This window comes from Tachysurus vachellii, chromosome 26 (genome assembly GCF_030014155.1).
Source record: "Tachysurus vachellii isolate PV-2020 chromosome 26, HZAU_Pvac_v1, whole genome shotgun sequence".
In the NCBI taxonomy this organism is placed as follows: Eukaryota; Metazoa; Chordata; class Actinopteri; order Siluriformes; family Bagridae; genus Tachysurus; species Tachysurus vachellii.
The window spans coordinates 3,196,750-3,218,474 of NC_083485.1; the positions used below are offsets into that span (position 1 = coordinate 3,196,750).

General features: G+C 35.6%; 2 protein-coding genes and 1 long non-coding RNA gene across 5 annotated transcripts; all 3 read left to right on the top strand.

Moving 5' to 3' along the window:
• The first annotated feature begins 169 nt into the window (after positions 1–169).
• On the top strand, positions 170–7,185 carry LOC132841170 (uncharacterized). 3 transcript variants are annotated; one of them, XM_060863410.1, is made up of 20 exons: positions 170–495; positions 849–1,043; positions 1,413–1,606; positions 1,764–1,799; positions 1,908–1,976; positions 2,107–2,140; positions 2,312–2,551; positions 2,766–2,953; positions 3,083–3,107; positions 3,476–3,715; positions 3,931–4,118; positions 4,248–4,272; positions 4,612–4,790; positions 4,920–4,944; positions 5,313–5,552; positions 5,739–5,932; positions 6,090–6,132; positions 6,301–6,339; positions 6,446–6,484; positions 6,668–7,185. In XM_060863410.1, exons 1-20 carry the CDS (start codon positions 480–482, stop codon positions 6,688–6,690), a joined length of 2,232 nt encoding a protein of 743 aa, XP_060719393.1. In that variant the 5' UTR covers positions 170–479; the 3' UTR covers positions 6,691–7,185. The 3 variants fall into 3 exon arrangements, with proteins under 3 accessions (XP_060719393.1, XP_060719394.1, XP_060719395.1); XM_060863411.1 differs by lacking the exon at positions 1,908–1,976 and having other exon boundaries at positions 171–495; XM_060863412.1 differs by lacking the exons at positions 170–495; positions 849–1,043 and having other exon boundaries at positions 1,469–1,606; positions 1,895–1,976.
• Positions 7,186–10,259: 3,074 nt separating this feature from the next.
• Positions 10,260–11,889, top strand: LOC132841240 (uncharacterized). Its single transcript, XR_009647885.1, has 3 exons — positions 10,260–10,322; positions 10,948–10,990; positions 11,817–11,889. It is a non-coding gene; the product is annotated as an uncharacterized LOC132841240 (long non-coding RNA).
• A 2,163-nt stretch (positions 11,890–14,052) lies between these two features.
• On the top strand, positions 14,053–21,487 carry LOC132841179 (verrucotoxin subunit beta-like). The gene is made up of 4 exons (XM_060863434.1): positions 14,053–14,185; positions 16,430–16,587; positions 16,945–18,696; positions 21,157–21,487. The coding sequence occupies exons 2-4, from the start codon at positions 16,488–16,490 to the stop codon at positions 21,240–21,242; spliced, it is 1,938 nt and encodes a 645-aa protein (XP_060719417.1). The 5' UTR covers positions 14,053–14,185; positions 16,430–16,487; the 3' UTR covers positions 21,243–21,487.
• The last annotated feature ends 238 nt before the right edge of the window (positions 21,488–21,725 follow it).

A 21,725-nucleotide genomic window follows, 5' to 3' on the forward strand; every position in this document is an offset into this window, starting at 1 on the left:
TACATTTGTAGTTGTTATTATAAATAGAATTGTGCATGATTTCGGTTTTTTCCCCTCTGTTTTTTTCCGTCACAAAGTAAATTTCAACCGTTACCCTTAAACCCAGTGGTTTGTACTTTAAAAACGAAGCACATGGAATGACTCAGTATAAACTCGCCTTCAAAATAAAAGCCCTACTGCGCCATTGATGGCATGACGTGCACTTTTTCACGTTTGATCTGCATGGTTTTTAATAATTCTATCATTTTTATTTCTAAGACAGAAACAACCAAAGTGCTGCTCCAAGTTTCCAGTGCATCCTTTATATTTAGGGATAATTAAAAACACATCCGGGTCCTTGATAGTTGCTGTTTTGATGATTAGTGGAATGATAGGATCTATAGAGCTCAGAAGCAAAAGTGAAAGTGTCCTTATAAACTATATAAAAAGAAAGTATTTCCTTATTCGGATAAACCGCATGTGAAGCTGTGAAGCTGAAAATGGGTAATATGCAATGTAAGCTCTTGCTTTTTTATTTTATAAAGTATCTGTAAAATAGTGTTTTTAAGCTGTAGATTTCCTTTTTTTCCATCTCAATGGTTGTCATTTTGATCAGTATGTTTCTTTCAGTCTATAACTGTGTAAATGTGTAAACATTCAGTCACTTATTCAGAAAATTATTGAAAATCATAAAGAAAGATGTGTGAGTGTATCAAGTTAGAGGTTTTTTCAGAGGTTTAATTATTTTTTAATGGGATGTTGAAGTTAAAAATAGACATATTTTTTTTTTGTAATGTCATTACACCTGTGAGTTAATTTTATTCTTACAAATTTCTGTTGTTTAACATATTTGCCTCACTACCACACAGATAACCAGACTATGAAGTATTTTACTGTTGCACTTGGATGCACATTAAGACATCTTGGGAATATAGAACAGAATTTCCAGGAAATCATTCCAGCTCTACAGAATGTACAGAATCCAGAGGACTGTGATTTCATTATGGCTTTCTGCCCTGTTGTTGCTATTAAAGCAGCAGAAAATATGCTTAATACCCTACCAGGTAAACTTCTCATTATTATTTATTCTAGCCTCAAGAAAATATCAGAATGCATAAATTAGACATAAGAAATATATGGAATATGAGAAGAAAGATTTTTGTCTTTATACTGAATCTCGTTAAAACGTATTTACTTTTTATATTTGTTCAAAGTGAAAGTATGAAACACGTGAAACATCTTTTGCTTTCTGTTTGTTGAATTGTTGAGATAAGACGGTTTCTAATTGACTCAGTTCCTGCAAATATTTGGGATTGGGTGCAATAAGGAACACCTCAGTGTTTAAGGTTCTGTGCTGGTGACTAATAAGTTGTGAGTTTAAATAAATAATTAAACATTCAGTGATTTTTATTTTCACATGTTTGCATCAATAGATAACAAACCTGCAGTTCTGATGGTGCTTCATCACACTCGTGATCCAGAACATATTGTACCAGACAGCAGCAGATTAGTAAATAGACAGAATACGATCACAGTCGACTGTCTGTTCCATGAAGATCAGGGATTACTGAAGTGTCATAAGAACAATGAAGCACTGTCCAAAGTTGTAAACTGGCTGCATCCCAAGGTGAGGAAATTTTAAAATGCAATAGGTAGCCACAAAAGTATTTTATGGACATTAAATGTATGTATTTACAAGATATGTAGAAATCACTCACAGTAGATGGGTTTTGTTTGTTCTACCATAGGTTTAGTGTTAAACGATTTGTTGCATGTGTTTGCAGGGTGATGAAAATCCTGAAAAGAACAACATACACTTTGTGAGTATGACAAATTTGTAATTAATTTAAGCTAAGTTAGATGAATCTGGGCATTACGCCAGTGAGAAGCATCTAAATCTTTTATTTCCTGACAGCTGGGTCTGTCAGGAAATATCAGGGACTACTGATGTGTATGAAAATGACAAAGCATTGTCCAAAGTTATAGAATTTTTTGAGGTGAGGATGTATCTTTTTCATGTTTCATTTTTCATTTTATGTTTCATTTTATATTTGACAGCAAAATTAAATAGGAAAATCTTTACATTTTAAATGCAAAAACAAAATGTTCTAACAACATATTTTACAGGAAATGCAGGGAGGGACACCGAGTAAAAGTCCATGTAAGTCAATTTGAATCTTTCTTAGACTCATGAAATCCCAGTAGCTACTTTTATTGCTCAATTTTTAGCCTATCAGGAAGTACAGATAAAATCCCAGGAATCATTTATATTATGCTACAGTGACTGATCATTAGATGTTTCTTTGCAATCTACATTTTATTTTGTCTTTAGATCATCAGCCTTCTGGTAACCAGATGTTGATGCCTTCTCGTCTAACATACTTCACTCTAATGACTGGAAACACATTAGAACATCATGTGGACATAGAGAGGAAACTTCAGGAACTAATACCAGGTCTGCAGAAGGTGATGAAATTGGAAGAGTCTGATTTAGCTCTAGTTTTCTGCCCTGTTGTTACACGAGCTGGAACTGACACTGAAGCAGCAGTAGAGATGCTCAATACCCAAGCAGGTAAAACTCATTATTCCAATAAATAAATAAAATTCACAATAATTTACAAGCATTAATTTTAAGCACGAAAAAAAAAAAATTTGACATAAGCTCACTTACCTTCATTCTGAATCTTTGTTTTTATTAAACTTTTATTTTTGCCCAAAGTTAAATTTTACAATATGAGAAATATTTGCTTTCTTATTTCACTAAACTCCAATGTCTCCATCAAAAGGTGACAAACCTGCAGTTCTGGTGGTGCTTCATCACACTCGTGATCCAGAACTTATTGTACCAGACAGCAGCAGATCTGTAAATAGACAGAATACGATCACAGTCGACTGTCTGTTGAATGAAGTTCAGGGATTACTGAGGTGTCATAAGAACAATGAAGCACTGTCCAAAGTTGGAAACTGGATTGAGGTGAGGATTTTTATTTCTCTAAAATCATGGTGAATTTTACATTTTACAGCAAAATTAAATTGGGAAATCTTTAGAATTTTAATGACCAAGTTGAAAATGTTCTAACAATATATTCTACATATCATTCAGGAAAGGACAACAAGAAAAAGTAAAAGTAAGTCACTTTGTTGCAGACAGTTTATCATGTATGATGTAACAGCAACACATATTTAATCTATTTAGTCCTTTTTTCAATTACTGAGTGATCGAGGGTCGAGGGCCTTGCACAGGAGCCCAGCAGTGGCAGCTTAATGAACCTGGGATTCAAATTCACAACCTACCCATCAGTTGTCCAACACCTTAACCACTAAACTACCACATCCCATAAATCTTCTGGGATGTGCTACCATAAATGTTTCTTGAAATACTGCTGGAAAATTTGCTATTGCTCAATAATTATCCTGATTCATGCAATGCATCTAAAATATTCTTAGGAATCATTTATATTATACTACAGTGACTGACGATTTGTTTTCTCTTTAGATCATCAGCCTTCTTTTATCCAGATGTTGAAGTGTCCTCGTCTAACATACTTCACTCTAATGACTGGAAACACATTAAGACATCATGTGGACATAGAGAGGAAACTTCAGAAACTAATACCAGGCCTGCAGATGGTGATGAAATTGGAAGAGTCTGATTTAGTTCTAGTTTTCTGCCCTGTTGTTTCACGAGCTGGAACTGACACTGAAGCAGCAGTAGAGATGCTCAATACCCAAGCAGGTAAAACACTCATTATTCCAATAAATAAATAAAATTCACAATAATTTACAAGCATTAATTTTAAGCACGAAAAAAAAAAAATTGACATAAGCTCACTTACCTTCATTCTGAATCTTTGTTTTTATTAAACTTTTATTTTTGCCTAAAGTTCAATTTTACCGTCTGAGAAATATTTGCTTTCTTATTTCACTAAACTCTAATGTCTCCATCAAAAGGTGACAAACCTGCAGTTCTGGTGGTGCTTCATCACACTTTTGATCCAGAACGTATTGTACCAGACAGCAGCAGATCTGTAAATAGACAGAATACGATCACAGTCGACTGTCTGTTCCATGAAGTTCAGGGATTCCTGATGTGTCATAAGAACAATGAAGCACTGTCCAAAGTTGTGAACTGGATTAAGGTGAGGATTTTTATTTCTCTAAAGTCATGGTGAATTTTACACTTTACAACAAAATTAAATTGGGAAATCTTTAGAATTTAAATGACCAAGTTGAAAATGTTCTAACAATATATTCTACATATCATTCAGGAAAAGACAACAAGAAAAAGTAAAAGTAAGTCACTTTGTTGCAGACAGTTTATCATGTATGATGTAACAGCAACACATTTTTAATTTATTTAGTCCTTTTTTCAATTTACAACCAACAATTACTGAGTAACGTGGGATTCAAATTCACAACCTACCTATCAGTTGTCCAACACATTGTCACATACAGTTTATTGTGTATTCAATTTGAATCTTTCTTAGACTCATAAAATCCCAGTAGCTACTTTTATTGCTCAATTTTTAGGAATCAGGAAGTACAGTTAAAATTACAGGAATCATTTATATTATGCTACAGTGACTGATGATTTGATGTTTCTTTGCAATCTACATTTTATTTTGTCTTTAGATCATCAGCCTTCTGGTAACCAGATGTTGAATAATACAGAGAATATTGTACCAGACAGCAGCAGATCTGCAAACGGACAGAATACGATCACAGCCGACTGTCTGTTGAATGAAGAATGGGAATTACTGACATGTCATGAGAACAATGAAACACTGTCCAAGGATGTAAAATTCAATGAGGTGAGGATTTTTATTTCTCTAAAATCATGGTGAATTTTACATTTTACAACAAAATTAAATTGGGAAATCTTTAGAATTTAAATGACCAAGTTGAAAATGTTCTAACAATAAATTCTACATATCATTCAGGAAAAGACAACAAGAAAAAGTAAAAGTAAGTCACTTTGTTTCAGACAGTTTATCATGTATGATGTAACACCAACACATATTTAATTTATTTAGTCCTTTTTTCAATTACTGAGTAATCGAGGGTTGAGGGCCTTGCACAGGGGCCCAGCAGTGGCAGCTTAATGAACCTGGCATTCAAATTCACAACCTACCCATCAGTTGTCCAACACCTTAACCACTAAACTACCACATCCCATAAATCTTTTAGGATGTGTTACCATAAATCTTTCTTGAAATACTGCTGGCAAATTTGCTATTGCTCAATAATTATCCTGATTCATGCAATCTATCTAAAATATTCTTAGGAATCATTTATATTATACTACAGTGGCTGACGATTTGTTTTCTCTTTAGATCATCAGCCTTCTTTTATCCAGACATTGAAGCGTCCTCGTCTAACATACGTCACTCTAATGTCTGGAAAGACATTAGGACGTCATGTGGACATAGAGAAGAAACTTCAGGAACTAATACCAGGCCTACAGATGGTGATGAAATTGGAAGAGTCTGATTTCATTCTGATTTTCTGCCCTGTTGTTACACAAGCTGGAACTGACATTGTAGAAGCATTGAAGATGCTCAATACCCAAGCAGGTAAAACACTCATTATTCCAATAAATAAATCATTTTCACAAAAACACATTCATTCATTTTAAGGATGAATAATCTTTCTGAATCTTTGTTTTTAATTAAACTTTTCTTTTTGCCTAAAGTTCAATTTTACCATCTGAGAAATATTTGCTTTCTTATTCCACTAAACTCCAATATCTCCATCAAAAGGTGACAAACCTGCAGTTCTGGTGGTGCTTCATCACACCTTTAATCCAGAACTTTTTGTACCAGACAGCAGCAGATTAGTAAATAGAGAGAATACGATCACAGTCGACTGTCTGTTCTATGAAGATCAGGGATTACTGACGTGTCATAAGAACAATGAAGCACTGTCCAAAGTTGTAAACTGGCTGCATCCCAAGGTGAGGAAATCTTAAAATGCAATAGGTAGCCACAAAAGTATTTTATGGACATTAAATGTATGTATTTACAAGATATGTAGAAATCACTCACAGTGGGTGGGTTTTGTTTGTTCTACCATAGGTTTAGTGTTAAACGATTTGTTGCATGTGTTTGCAGGGTGATGAAAATCCTGAAAAGAACAACATACTTGGCAACTTCAGTGAGTATGACAAATTTGTAATTAATTTAAGCTAAGTTAGATGAATCTGGGCATTACGCCAGTGAGAAGCATCTAAATCTTTTATTTTCTGACAGTTGCTGATAAACATAAATACATAATGTTATGAATGAATTTTGAATGAATGACTATGAACGTTCATTTATTCAGGAAAAAAGTTGCCCGATTGGATGCCAAAAGTCACTGACAGTATGTGATATTTTTCTTTTTTTTCCTAAATATTTAAGTAAATAAATAAGTACGTAACATTATTAATGAATTTTGAATGAATGACTATGAATGTTCATTTATTCAGGAAAGAATTGGCCCAATTTGATGTCAAAAGACACTGACAGTAAGTGATTTTTTTTCTTTTTTTGTAAATACTTAAGTAAATAAAAAAGGATATAGTAAATATAAAAAAGTGAGATGAATTTTATGTTATTACACAAATGTAAGAAAGAAATAGATTAAAAAAGACAAAAGATTAATCATGCGCTTTAGATGTTTTTATTTATCTTCATCGAAATGAGTATAGGAAAAAGAAAACATGATGAATGATGAATACAGAGAAGGCCATGTCCAGCCTGGACCATCTTCCAGATCTTGAAGATCTCGGTTTTTTCTCAAGAAGCACTGACCAACGCACTACCTATAATATAGCTTAAATAAATCATGTTTAGAACTTGTAAGATTTATTTATGTAAAATTGACTCATCTTCATTATGATTAATGTCCTTAAAACTGTTGAGTATTAGCATGTAGTAGATGCCTGCTTTTATTTGTGGCTCTCTCTATTCTTCATACAAGCATGAACAGTGGACAATGTAATGTTCTTTATGATAAATACACTGAATAAATGAAATACTTAATAATTATAATAAGCAGTATATTATGATTTAATGCATTTAGATGTATTGTTATGTAAAAGTAAAAATATATAAATGAAACAGTAGGGTTCATGTTGCTGTAGTAATGCCAGGTATAATGCAGTATGATATAACACATTAGTTATTGCCTGTTACTGTGTGAAAAACAATAAATGTTCTTGAAGCAGCTTTTGTTTCAGCAACTTTTTCCTCTTGAAATTAGACAAAACTAATGAAAGCACAAAATTCTGTGATAATAATATATACCACGCAAACCAAACAAAAGCTTTTGTCCAATCAGATTCAAGAAGTTTGTCAATTGAATTCTTTCCACTGATTGGACGAGACATCTGTCGCTCAAGATATACAAGAAGTAGGAAACTGTGTAGAAAACTTTATTTCTTGTACATGTGTGCAGTTCCAAGTTCTAGTTAACTATTTTTTTTAAAGAGCACCATTATATCTAACAATATACTGTATTTCATTGGGAAGCAGGAAGAAAATATAATGATGGTAGCATATCATAGCATAAAGATTAAGTTTCCATCTCCTAAAACACACCTGGAGAATGTACGTTTGCTTCAAAGACAAAACTATTTCACATTAAATGATGTAAGGAATGCTAAAAGAGCAGAATATCTTGAGTGACAGGTTTTCCACTGCTGAGTATTCACTGTAGTTTCGCATGCTAGCGGCCGCTAGTGGTTGGAACGAACGAGCCATTCTAAGCACGTACCACTATGGCCTTAAACCAGCAGAGATTGCAACTCTCAGCCTGCATACAGTACGATGACACCATGGGCTTAGAGAGCTTCATTCAGAGATCAATCAGAACAGAAAACCGTATGCAATCCTGTTATAATGATGTTAAAGGACCCGTCACATCACATATTCTCGGCCAGCCAGAACCACCCTCTCCAGAGCCAGAATCCTTGCAGATCGACACCATCCGCATCCCACTGTCTGAAGGTCAGCAAAGGCTGACCCAAGGGCTGTCTCTCTACTGTGCTGCAGCTGGCCACATTATTGGAGAGTGTCCCATCAGTCCTCCACGAGCTTTTGTGAGTATGGTACTATATATAGGTGATATATATAATTGATACAGGGTCTCTGACCCTGTATCAATTACCGGGCTCTCAACAAAATTACATCTAAATTCCATTATCCCCTTCCTATTGTCCCAGCTGCCCTAGAACAGGTACAAGGAGCAAAGATCTTCTCGAAGCTCAATCTCAGAAGTGACACATAAGTATGTACCTCTGCATCATCAGAATCCTCTCATTTATAAGGCACATATGTCTACAGGCACTGGTCATCTCGGCATACATCAAACCCTCTCACTGCTGAAACATCACTTCTGGTGGCCCAACATGGCTCAGGACATCAGAAGGTTCCAAGACTTCCTGACATCTTCCCAGCGGTAAACTTTGTCCACTTCCCAATCCACACGGTCTCTGGTCACATTTAGGAGTGGACTTTGCCACAAACCTCTCAGCTTCCCAAGGTAACACATGCATATTCATCATAGAGGACCGTTTCTTTAAGTCAATTCGACTCATTCCCCTCAAGAGTTTACCCACTGCCATGGAAAGTGCAGAATTACTCTTCCAGCATGTTCAGATACTTCGGTATCCCAGAAGATATTGTTTCTGATATTGTCACTGACTCTAGCAAACCATGTCTTTATGGAGCTCATATTGTGCATAGGGTGTTGTCATGTTAGAATAGGTTTGGGCTTCTTAGTCCCAGTGAACAGAATAATAAATGCTTCAGCATACAAAGAGTTTTGAGGCAATCCTCAGCTACATCGTGGACATAGTTCGAGGAAGGCCGACGATCATGTAAGGCTGTGATAGCCAGAATTTCACATACTTTTGGTCATATAGTTTTAAGATAATGAAGTTTTGCATCTCTCAGCGTTTTAAGGTTATTTAATTGGAAATTTACCTTGGTTAGACTTCGGATTATTAAAAGATTTCTGCCCCACCTTGTCTAAAGTGGCATTCTACAAAAGAAAAAGTTCAATGTTTTATTACAACCTAAAGTATCTCTATCTGTCAGATTTACCTTGGTTAGTCTTCTGGTTGTTCAACACTACTGGCCATCTTTGTCTAAAGTGGTGGTCTACAAAAGAACAAATGACTATTTATGGTATCTCTTTTTTCTGTTAGTGCTCCCAAAATCTTTGTCTGTGTCGGTGTAGTTTACTCTCTGTACTCAAACCACTAACTAATCATTTTTCTGATTCTCACTCAGGAAGTTACACATAAACACATTTGAGAAGATAAAATGGACACAACTCACAGTGTATCACCGTAACCAAAAGGAAAATGTTTATGATGATATGTAGCACCATTATCTTCTTCCCTACATTTTAAAAAGCTGTTTTAATTATTGACAATAAATTAAATATATAGTTATTTATGATCAATCATTAGCCTTTAATTTGTTCACCTACTGTTTCTGTGCGTTCAGATTTTAACTCTTCATTACCTGAAGCATTTCTTGCAGATTCTTTTGGTGGGAGCTGCAGTGTCTGGTATATTTCCTCAGTTTTGGTTTGTGTCTCTTTGTTTGTTCATACACATTCTGTGACCAGGAGAGTCTCTGCTGTGTCTCCATTGTCCAAAAAATCTTATCTAGAATGACCAAAGAGATTGAGGAACTAGGATACATCAAGCAAGGCTAGAGTTTTTTTACATTGTGATGAAGTCAAGTCAAGTAAAGAAGCTTTTATTGTCATTTTAACCATATATAGCTGTTGAAGTATACAGTGAAATGAGACAACGTTTCTCCAGGACCATGGTTCTACATAGAACAAAGACAGTGCTAAGGACTTAAATAAGTTAGTCCTAACCACATAAAGTGAATCTGTGCAACCTGGTGTACACAGTGCTGGACAAAATACAAAAAATCCTCTTCGTTTGTCACGTTAGTTGTCATGTCTTTGTTCCTGTTTTGTGTTTTTTATTTAATAAACCCGTTTATTTTACGCTATCCTGCATTTGGGTCTGTTTTATCCCCCCATCCCTGACACTTAAAGCATTTCATGGACACAAAAAAAAAACACATTTCTGTCTAATTGCAGTTTCTATTCCAGAAGAACATCAAGAAAGTTGTTTCTGTTTTGAACAATGAATACAATTAACTATACATTTCATGCATAAGGATAATATGAATATTGGATAATGCACAATTAACACGATCGAATGTTATGTATGTTTTTTTATATTTCTTTTACTCAGACTGCGGATAAATATTAATAAGGACATCAAGGAGATCAAGTATTCTCTCTGTTTGATCTCCTAAATCCTGAAATACCAGGTTAGTATTATGATCTCCATTTTACATGACATCACTAGTCATATGATTTGACCTTCGTTAACAAAATGACACTTGAAAAATAAAACACTAGAAGACATGCAAATGTAATTTATTAAAGACTGAAGTCATACTTTAAAAAAATCAATTTATAGTGGCTATAAACAATTGTTCCATCATCAGCATCACCAACATCACTTTTTCCAATCTTAAATTTAATAATACAAAAAAAAATGCAAGATACAGCAAATGAAAGCAAAGGAAAAAGAAACAGGGATGTTTTGAATCAGCCAATCTTATCCACAAAGGGCTGATGTGGGTGCAGGTTTTCATTCCAACCAAGCATAATGTAACCTGCACTACTAATAAATGGTTGATTTTTGATATCACCATATTGGGGGTCCTTTTGTGTCTAGTTATTAAGGTTCTCCTTCCATAACATTTTACATTACATTTACATTTACAGCATTTGGCAGACGCCCTTATCAAGAGCGACGTACAGATGTGCTTAAGTCTCTATCATTAGAGACATGAACTCTGGTTCACTAGGTTACATACTTAAGATACCATGAGTCTAAATCATTGTTCAAAGTTTTTTTTTTTTTTTTTTTTTTAATGCAACAAACAGGGAAACAAGTCATGGCAACAGCTGCCAACTGGTTCTCCCACAGGTACTTGGATTATTTTTATTTATTTCCAGTCTAATGTATTGTTCAACTTATTATTGGACAATTTCGGCCCTATGTTTGGACCAAAAACAAAGGTCGCCCAACAACTTGATTCTCTTGGTCCTTAGTTAAAGATAAAACAACCAGTCTTGCTTGTTGATTTTTGTATTGTCATAAATGTTAAAATTATTTCAAACTTAACTAGGTAATTGCACCCCAGTGTTACTAAGCTGGTTTTGAGCTGCAGCGTGGTCATTATCCACCAGGTGGCGCCACAGTCCACAGTCTGAATGGATACATGGCTGTTATTACCACGTGCGTTAAGCAGAGATTCCAAACACGTCCTTTGGAATATTTAAGATTATAAAAGCAAAATCTGTTATGTTAGAAATAAGCTTTAAAGAGGCCTATTCACATAAATTACAATAAAATTCAGCAAACTGTGGGATGTTTGTTTATCCAGCTCTTTTACATATAGACTGTGTGCTTAACCTCTAACATAAAAGGAGACCTAATCTAAAAAATAAAAAAAAAATAAGAATCTTGTGAATTGTTATTTTATGCGTACTACATACATTTTGGTTTGCACTTTGCACTAAAGCTCAATAATATTCTATTAATTTATTAATTATTTATATGGTTTATCCTGATGGGCCATAGTCAGTTTTGAGTTATGCAAGTTAACCAGGAGCTAATATAGAAATGGCACAAATTACAACATTCTGAAGACTTGTGTAAATTATTCTAAATTGTTTTGACTTCTACAACTTTCACTTCAACTATAATTAACGCTGAGCTCATCTGCTATTCTGACCCATTATCTATGCAGGGCTCTCAGGTTTTGAAGACAGGCAAGAGTGACAACTCCAACCCCCCACCCAAACACAACAATGAGCCTACCCTTTTCGCCACCTTCTCTGGGCCAGCATCCTGCAACCTGACCTTTTTAGAGGGCTTTCCTCTCATGGAGAATGAGAAAATGCTTAGTTGCCTTTTAGTTGGCATCTTTGAAAGACAGTTGCAATGATTAATGCATCCATGGACAGGATATCAAATATGACATGATTTTAAAAGTGACCTATAACAGACAATGCAATACACTTTATTTAGTGCTAATAAAATTATTAAGCCTATTTGGAGAGAGATGTTTAATGTGACAAAACGTCAGTCATCGTGTGTCAACGGAAAAATGACTAGGCCTGGACCAGTGGTCCTCAAACTTTTTCAGTGTACGGCCTTGTATATAGGGAATCCCTATTTGCATACTTAAATAGTAGGTTTTTTGCATGACAAAAGACCCAAATGAGTAACTGTCACTCTCATTGCGTGACACTTGAGAGCTCTGAAACGGTTTATTCATTCTTAGTCAAAAATAAAAGCATATATGACACACATTATTTTATAAATCTATAGCACATACAAGTGCTTATTATAATTAGTTCTTAATTACTTGGTAAAAAACTACTGAGAGGATCAATAAACCTACATTTCTAGACTTAAATTACATAGATAATTGCATAACATTTGAATAACATTAAAAATAATAATAATAATAATAATAATAATAATAATAATAATAATAATAATAATAATAATTATTATTATTATTATTATTATGCTGTTCTTTAAACAGACAAACGAACACTAGCTGCTGCTTCTTCACATAACTTTATTAACTAACTTCAGTAACAAAACATACACGTGACTATGGATGTCATTGTATCAAATGACCACTAGATGTCCTCATAACCTCATATGTGTATTACATATTCAGTTACAATCATCATCAAAATTCACTGCAGCAGAAAATCAGAGTTAGCGCCAACATTTAGATGGAAAAAAAAAATCAATGAACAATAACAACAATGATGTCTAATGATGAACTAAACTGTCGTTTAAATATCGGCGCATTAAAAGATTTTTCAGTGCAGGATGCAAAAAAAAAAACAAACAATCATTAATAACACCACACAAACAGATTTTACAGCTTTCATTAATAACAAAGCAAATACAGTCAAATGGTCAAAAAAAATCGCAAAACAGGCAAAATCCAACAAATGGAAGCTCGAAGTTAATACACACTGTTTAGTGACGTCACGGTTCACTGAACCTGATCTCATAAAAGCACACATCCCAGTGACTGAGACCGTGGGAGTGCTGATGGTTCGTGTGATATTGAGTCCGTGGTGGTGTGGAACGGGAGCTGTGACGGTATGTGCTGTGGAAATAATACATCCAGTATTTATGGATAAAAAATATTAGTAATGTTGTTCTGTCATTAGACTAAATTATAAATGTTGAGGAAGTGTGTGTGTGTGTGTGTGTGTGTGTGTGTGTGTGTGTGAGATATTGGTTTAGCCATTTTTTATTCTGATACCATATAATTCTGATATTCTTTAATCAGGAACAAGAGTTTCCTGTTTTTAACAGTCACTTACAACCATGTTAATTGTTGTATGTAGGGGCGGTTCTAGGATTTCATCTTTAGGGGTTTTAGCCCTCAGTGAGCATTTAAAACAAGAAGTTTTATATTATATATTATATGAAAACATAGTAAGCCAAAAGTTATGGTATTATTTAAAATGGCAAAAGTGGACACCAAAATTACATGCATGATGTAATGATTCCAGTCTTGAATCAAATCAGTTCATGTGTGTGTGCATTCTCTACAAACAGTGTGTTCAATGAATGCAGTCATTAATATAAAAATATTCACAAGACAAAGACCAAATCAATAAATGTTATTTTTATTTAGTATTGAATGGATTGTTTGCATTGATATTATTTGTTTGTGCTACAACTACAACTGGGGTTATTTAATACTAGGGATATTAAGATGGCCTGATATATATTTTGATAGCCAGACAGATTTCCAAGGCTTTTAAGGCCAATATGTAACTTCCTGCAAAGTGAAAATTGTAGATTTGCTTCTTGGTGTGCTGTAATGCCTGTGTGCAGAAAGGTTTTTTTTTTTTGCTTAGTCATGGGGCAGTTTTAGCTTATTGGCAGTGTCGCTGAGCTATACATCAGGAACATGCGCGTTACCTCGGATGCGCTGCGTCGCTTCCCGGAACAGAATGCGAGTGCTTGAGACGGGACGGCGATTTGTTTGGAGAGCACTTCTGCCTTGACCCTACGAGTTTTGCTGCAATGTCGTTTTATTACTGTTACATAAATTGGGCATAGACATTGAAGAAGGTTGGTCAAATGCTTTGTTGTTTTTTTCTTTAAATGCGTTAAGTGATGTGTGCATTCTGGAGCCGCTGGTCGAACTGAGTACATCCCAAACTCAATCTCTTTCTTAGCTGTGAGAACCTGACGCAGTTGATGGATCGCTGTTTTTTTGTACTGGCCTTTGCCGTAAAAGATTCCGTTGGCTTTTCATTAAACGTTAATCCCTTCAATTGGTGGGTATGTACTGTATGCACACATGCATTAGAATGGGAGAGTATACTGTATATAACACAGTAACAGTCTCGCTTTGTTTATAGGTGTTGTGACGGCCCGTAACTATTCCAGTCGGCGTCCTGTTTCCAATTTTATCTTTTTGTTTACTTTCCTTTTTTGGCTGTTTTATATCGTTTCGTCTGCTCTTTTCAGTTGTTTTAATATTATTTTTGTTTCTGAAGTTTGAAGTATTTCATTTGCAATTTTAATTTGCTTTTGTTTTTCTTCAATGCATTCGATATTGTATTGCTTCTGGGGTTTGAATTGTCTTTGTTTTTAATTTTGATTTTTGTGATTTCTTATTCAATTTGCTTTCTCTTCAATTGCATTAGATTTTGTTTTTGACATATAATTTGTTTATAAAGTATATTCTTCTTTTCCCCTTTTTTTTACACTTTATTGTATTTTGTTGAAATTTTGATTTGTTTCAAGCAACTATTTATTGGTTGCAAAAATGTAATTTATCTTTTTTTGTTGTTGTTGTTGTTGTTCTTTGAGTTGAACGACCCAGTCTCAAACGTGACTGTAATTGATGCAGGTCATCTTTGTCTTGGCAGGGCCTGAGCACTAGGGACAGAGGACTGGTTTTCTAGGTGGTGGTATTTCCCCACAAGTGTGCAGTGACCACCTCACTGTGTGTGTGTGTTTGTGTGTGTGTTTGTATGTTGGTGTGTGTGTGTGTACACAGTGAAGTGCAGTGATTCACCTACAAGGGGTGTGGTCTGATTATCTGCTTTTTTTTACTGGTAAACTCTGGTCCCTCTCCCTCAACTTGTTCTAAAACAAAGAGACCTGTAGCCCGTTTGGCTGTTTCTTTATTTATTTTAATATTGTTTTTAATGAAGATGTCAATAAAGATAATTTTGTACTGTGACCTATGTCTCTGACTCTAATTAGTGACACAAACCTGTGTATGCCAGTTGTAGGTGTTCCATTCTAATTCTTTGGGTCAAATTCCCAAAGTGGCATAGTCGGAGTGAAACTGATATCTTGTTACTTTCCTCATTTATATTTGAAGTAATAATTGTTTTTTCCCTTAAAACCCCCGCCACACCTGCATCAGTCAGTATCTGAGTAATCTTAATGTGATATCATTTTGTTTTCAAATATAAAATGATAAGGGGATGGCTATGGGTGTGGGATGTGTGTGTTTCTGAGAAAACTTTAAAAACACATACAGTATACAGTGGATGATATAAGTGCAGCTTATAACATCCAAGTGGAAGCTTTAACAGCAACAGGCCAAAAAAATAGAATCACTGACCTGGATAAAGGATCGCCCCCCTTGTGTCAGTATTTTGTTGAACTACCTTTGGCTTTAATTACAACCTTTAGTCTGTTGGGATACGTTTCTACCAACTTTGCACATCTGGTCTTCTCAATTCTTGGCCACTCCTCTTTACAGAACTGCTCAAGTTCAGTTGAATTTGATGGTGACGATTGGTGGACTGCAGTCTTCAGGCATTTCAAAGTTTTATAGTATATTTTAATATATATTTATTTTTTCTGTCCTGTGCTGTTATATCTGTCACTTGGATGTCATAAGTTGCACTGAGTAAATATTTTACAAAAGTGCTATTGATACTATCTAACATTGCCTTTGTGCTATAGCAGGCAATTACTTTGATTTTCAGTTTACATCTTTGTGGCAACAGAGGAAATGTGGGAACGGAGCGGAAGTATGAGTCAAGGCAGGCTTGTAAAATTGCAAACTGCACATTTAATTCTGCAAGCGTACATGCTACTTTAAATAGCTTTATTTTATCTGAATATGAAACATAACTTACACATTTCCTGTACATGATGTAAGCATAAGTACTTTATAAGTACTTGTAAAAAACTAGCTTTTGGCTGAAGTTTTTTTTTAGTTCATTGTTTCATACACAGGCATTAAAAAAAATGACCATCTCTTTTAGGTCTGCAACTTTTTTTAGGTAGCTTGTTATTCTTGTTGTATTGTTTTAATTTGAATTGTATTGTCTATTTTTCCTACAGATTTTTTATTATTAAAGTTTGAGCTGACGTTGAATGTCAAAAGTCAGCATCCTTGAACATGGCTTCTGTACGAGAACATATAATAGAAACTGTAGCCCTGGGGAGGCCACTTCAGCTGGGAATGCTGTACGACTGCAGAAATGATTCAGTAGTACCAGGTATAATTATTAAATTATTGTGACTTTTTGTTTTATTGAATACACACATGCTGATTAGGATAGATTTTTACTATTATCACCTATTATTTCTATTAACTCATACATATACATTAGAGCATATACACACACACACACACACACATTATATATATATATATATATATATATATATATATATATATATATATATATATATATATATATATATATATATATATATATATATAATCAATGAGATAATATGAGAGAATAAATACATATAAATGCGACCAGAACAAAGTACTTAATCACACTCTAAGAATCATTTTCTACAACCAAAGTTTTGATGAACTAATCTATTATTATTTTTGCTAACAGGAATAACACTTTGGGATCAACAACAGCTGCAGCATAACAAAGATGTTAGTCCGCAACATAACACAGAGTTCACAGTTGCAACTTCAGACACAATTGAAGAAAAATCTAAACAGCTGAAAGTTGATGGTGAACTGAAACTGAGTCTTTTGTGTGGGAATGTCAGTGTTAGTGGTGCAGCCAGATATTTCAATGATACTAAAAAGTCATTTATACAACAAAGGTTGACGCTGCATTATAAGACAACCACCAGATTCGAGCAGTTGACTATGGAACATCTGGCACAAGGACAAATCGATCACCATGAGCTGTTTGATCATGATATGGCAACACATGTGGTTGTAGCAGTTTTGTATGGAGCGGATGCCTACTTTGTATTTGATAAAGAGAGGAATTTGTCTGATGAGACAAACAATGTACAGGGAGATGTAAAAATTGCTGCTGACATGCTCCAGACAAAGTTCCTTTGTTCTGCTGGGGCACAGGTAGAGTTAAAATGGGAGGAACATGAAAAGGCCGCAGTAAAACAAATGAATTGTACATTTTATGGTGATTTCAAATTGTCCTCAAATCCAACAACGTTTGAAGATGCTGTGAAGGTTTATAATGATCTTCCAAAGATGCTTGGAGAAAATGGAGAACATGCAGTTCCAGTTAAAGTTTGGCTTTATCCACTGGTTAAACTGGACTCAAGAGCAGCCAAACTTCAAAGAAACATCTCTACAGATCTAATTAGAGCTGTGGAATCGGTAATTGAGGATTTAAATGTCACATCAATGAGATGTGGTGACCTGATGGAAGACACAGTGGCAAAAACATTTGGCACATTTCACAATCTTGTTCAGGACTTTCAGAAATTCTGCACTGAGTATAAAAAAGATTTCATGATCAAACTGCGGTCCATCCTGCCAGAAATCCGAGGAGGTAAAACAGATATAAAAGACCTAAGTGAACTTCTAGAAGCCCACGAGAAGTCTCCTTTTAGAAGCCGTGATGTCCAGCAGTGGATAACAATGAAAGAAAAAAAATCTAACCAAATAAAAGCACTGCTAAAGCAGCTCAAGGAACTTGGAGCAGAAGTGAATGCTGACAGGGACAAATATTTATTAGACTTGAATGTAGAGAATTTGGTTTCTTACACTTTTACCTGTCTTCAGCACCCAGAGCCTCTCCTGACCCAACAAGAGATCTACCTGAAACCTTCAACAGAAAAAAAACCCAGTGAAAATCCACTCAGTCTAGATCTTCAGGAAAAATCATGGACCCTTGAGGAGCTCAATTGCATGAAGAATAATCTGAAGATTTTTAAGAATTTGATCAATTTAAATAAAAGTAATAAAAACACAAGTTTTATTGTTGAGAGTGTGCCTCAAACACCAGATAAACCCGGCTCCTGTGTTCTAATATATGAAAATGGAGGCAGTGAAGTTACCTGTTTTGTTCCTCCATCAAAACCAAAACCTCCAACTGTTGAAGACGTGACAGATAACAGCATAAAGCTAAAGATGAGCTCTTTGTGTGCTGCTACACTGAAGATGCAACTACTTCACAAAATGGAACAAGAGAATAGCTGGAAATCTCAGACTGTGACTGATGAGAGTGTTACACTGACAAATCTTAATGCAGGCACTGATTATGAAATAAAATGTGCCGCAGTAGGAAAAATGGACTACATGGTTGAAAGTGATGTAACTGTAACAACTACTACAGGCTCTGTGATAAAAGAATATGGAGCTAAAAGTCACCAGGCGTCTGGTAAGTATACAAATTTTAAGAAAAAATTGTTAAATAAAGAAACTCCCTAATTGAGTCGATTAATAGAGTAAAGTTTTTGGCTTTTCTCCTTATAAAAATCCTGAATTTTGGCTTTACATTAAACATTACATTTTGGCTTCTACAACATTCTTAAGAAGTTGTACAATATTGTGTGAGAATTCATAATGATATTTGTGCCTAAATTTTTTTAGTGAAAATTATTAAAATGTAGGAATTAAAAAAAATTGTAGACACAATTGGATCTAAATTGTCCACTTCATCTGTCAAAAACTGAATCATTGTCAGCGTACTCCTTCGTTGTTCCCGTTCGCGGCGCGCACTTGTGACGTCATTCCCTAGTCGCCAGACTTTTATACTGGGCAGCACTATTTAAGCGCGCCATTCATGCTGGACTGTTGCCAGATGATCTCTCTTCAGTACGTTGCGGTCTGTGAGGCCTCCTGTCGCCTCCTGTGAGGCCTCCTGTCGCCTCCTGTCGCCAGTTTGCCAGTATTCTCGCCGCTGTCGGCCCCGAGTGTGGTTGCCAGGTTGGATTTTCTTTTTCCCCTTTTTGCGCTCCGGTGTTTTCCAGCCGGTTGGAGTTTATTTTTAGGATTCCGTTTTGTACGAACTTTTCTCTCTTCCGTTCCAGTGGATTATTTATTTTCTCCCTGTTTGGATACTATTTTTCGTTTATATATTATATTTTTTCCCCTTGTGATTTGGATTACTATTATTTCCTGTGAGTGGATGACTTTTGTTCCGTGTCAGAAACTGTACTCCCACGGACTAGTTCCTGCTCCTGTGCTCATGTCACCTTCTTACAATTGTCTGTGCATGAGGTTGAGTGTTCTCCTTTGCCTGCTATTCTTTTCCACTGAACTCATTAAAGCTCTCTTTTGAACATTGGCCTGCGTTTGGTCTCTCTCTCTCTCTCTCTCTCTCTCTCTCTCTCTCTCTCTCTCTCTCTCTCTCTCTCTCTCTCTCTCTCTCTCTCTCTCTCTCTCTCTCTCTCCTGATAATCACTAAGAATAATTCATGTTTTAAATAAGTTTTCAATTCAAGTATTTGTATAGCGCTTTTTACAATTGACATTGTCTCAAAGCAGCTTTACAGAACATAGAAAAAAGATTAATATAAAGATTAATAGAATGCAAAATTCAAGATTAATATTAGATTTAGTTCACAATGTGTATGTATTTATCCACAATGAGAGTCTGAGGTGACTGTGGGGAGGAAAAACTCCCTTAGATGGTCAAGGAAGAAACCTTGAGAGGAACCAGACTCAAAGGGGAAACTCAAGAAACTTTTATTGTCAGTTCAACCATATATAGCTGTTGCAGTACATAGTGAAACGAGACAATGTTTCTCCAGGATCAAGGTGCTACATAAAACAAAGACAGGGCTAGGACTTAGTAAGTAGTCCTAGCCACATAAATTGCAACTGTGCAACCTGGTGCAAACAGACAAGACAGTGAAGGACAGTGCAGGACAAGATAGCGAAAAGGTTACAAGACAATATACAAAAAAGACAGTACACAAAAAACAGCGCCGACTGACCAGTGTCAATACTGTATGTAAATACTGTGAGTTCAGACAATATTGCGTGCAGTAACGCTAGAATAAACACAGTTTCTTAGCAGCAGGTCCCTGAGATAATGAATAAGATATATAATAAGAAATATTGTACAGTATGAGCAAAATGACTGAAATGTTAGACAGTGTGTACAAAGAGCAAAAAAGTAAGTGTGCAAAACAGCATGTAAGCAGTTTGTAAACAGTAAGCATGTAAACAGACTGATGAATGTAAGCATGTAAACAATCTGATGAATGTAAGCATGTAAACAGTTGATGAATGTAAGCAGCATGTAAACAAGTTTATAGATGTATATTAAGAGTGTGTGTATGTGGTGTAGGTCTGTCCAGTTCATACAGATGATGTGCGTGTGTATGTTGTGCTCAGATCAGTTCAGTTATTAAGGAGTCTGATGGCTTATGGGAATAAACTGCTACACAGTCTGGTCATAAGGGCCCGAATTCTTCGGTACCTTTTTCCAGACGGCAGTAGGGTGAAGGGGGTGTGTGTGAGGGGTGTGTGGTGTCATCCACAATGCTGTTACTGCAGCTTTGCGGATGCAGCGTGTGGTGTGTGTCTATGATAGAGGGAAGAGCGACTCCAATGATCTTCTCAGCTGTCGTGACTATCCGCTGCAGGGTCTTGCGATACGAGATGGTGCAGTTCCCAAACTAGACAGTGATGCAGCTGCTCAGAATGCTTTCAATGGTCCCTCTGTAGAACATGGTCAGGATGGGGGGAGGGAGATGAGGGAGAAGGCCTGTTTCTCAGCCTTCGTAGGAAGTAGAGACGCTGCTGGGCTTTCTTGGTGTGATTATAAATATACAGTCTTACAAATGTTGTATTGATGCAAAGACCACATGTAGTTCACATCTTGTATTTAGTATCGCAGAGTCCAACTGGAGCTGGTAGATCTCTAGATGCCCCAGGATTCTCAGAGTCGGCAAAATCTTCATCGCACGCAAGATGATCGGAGCTGGTACAATGTCTGGATGCCTCAGGATGTGTAGAAAGAGAGTGGAGAGGGATTAACATATCTGCTGTTCATAAACTGTGCAAGTCTGATGTAACAGTGCACAATATCATGGGATGTCTTATGTGTACGCCTGACAAAAGAGATGAGTTTTTAATCTATATTTAAACTGGGAAAGTGTGTCTGAGCCCTGAACACTATCAGGAAGACTGTTCCAAAGTTTGGGAGCTAAGTAAGAAAACACTCTACCGCCTTTAGTAGACTTCGATATTCTGGGAACTAGGGTTGAATTTTTTGATCTCAGATTATATATAACGTTCCTATTTGGAAGCTTCTTGGGTGAACATTTTAATCAGCATCTTGGATCATGTACCAGTAAACATTATTAAAATGTAGGAATTTCTACAAACTGCAGTTTCTTTAGTATATAAAAATAACTGTAGTATAAATATAATCTATCTTTAATAAATAATAAAAAAT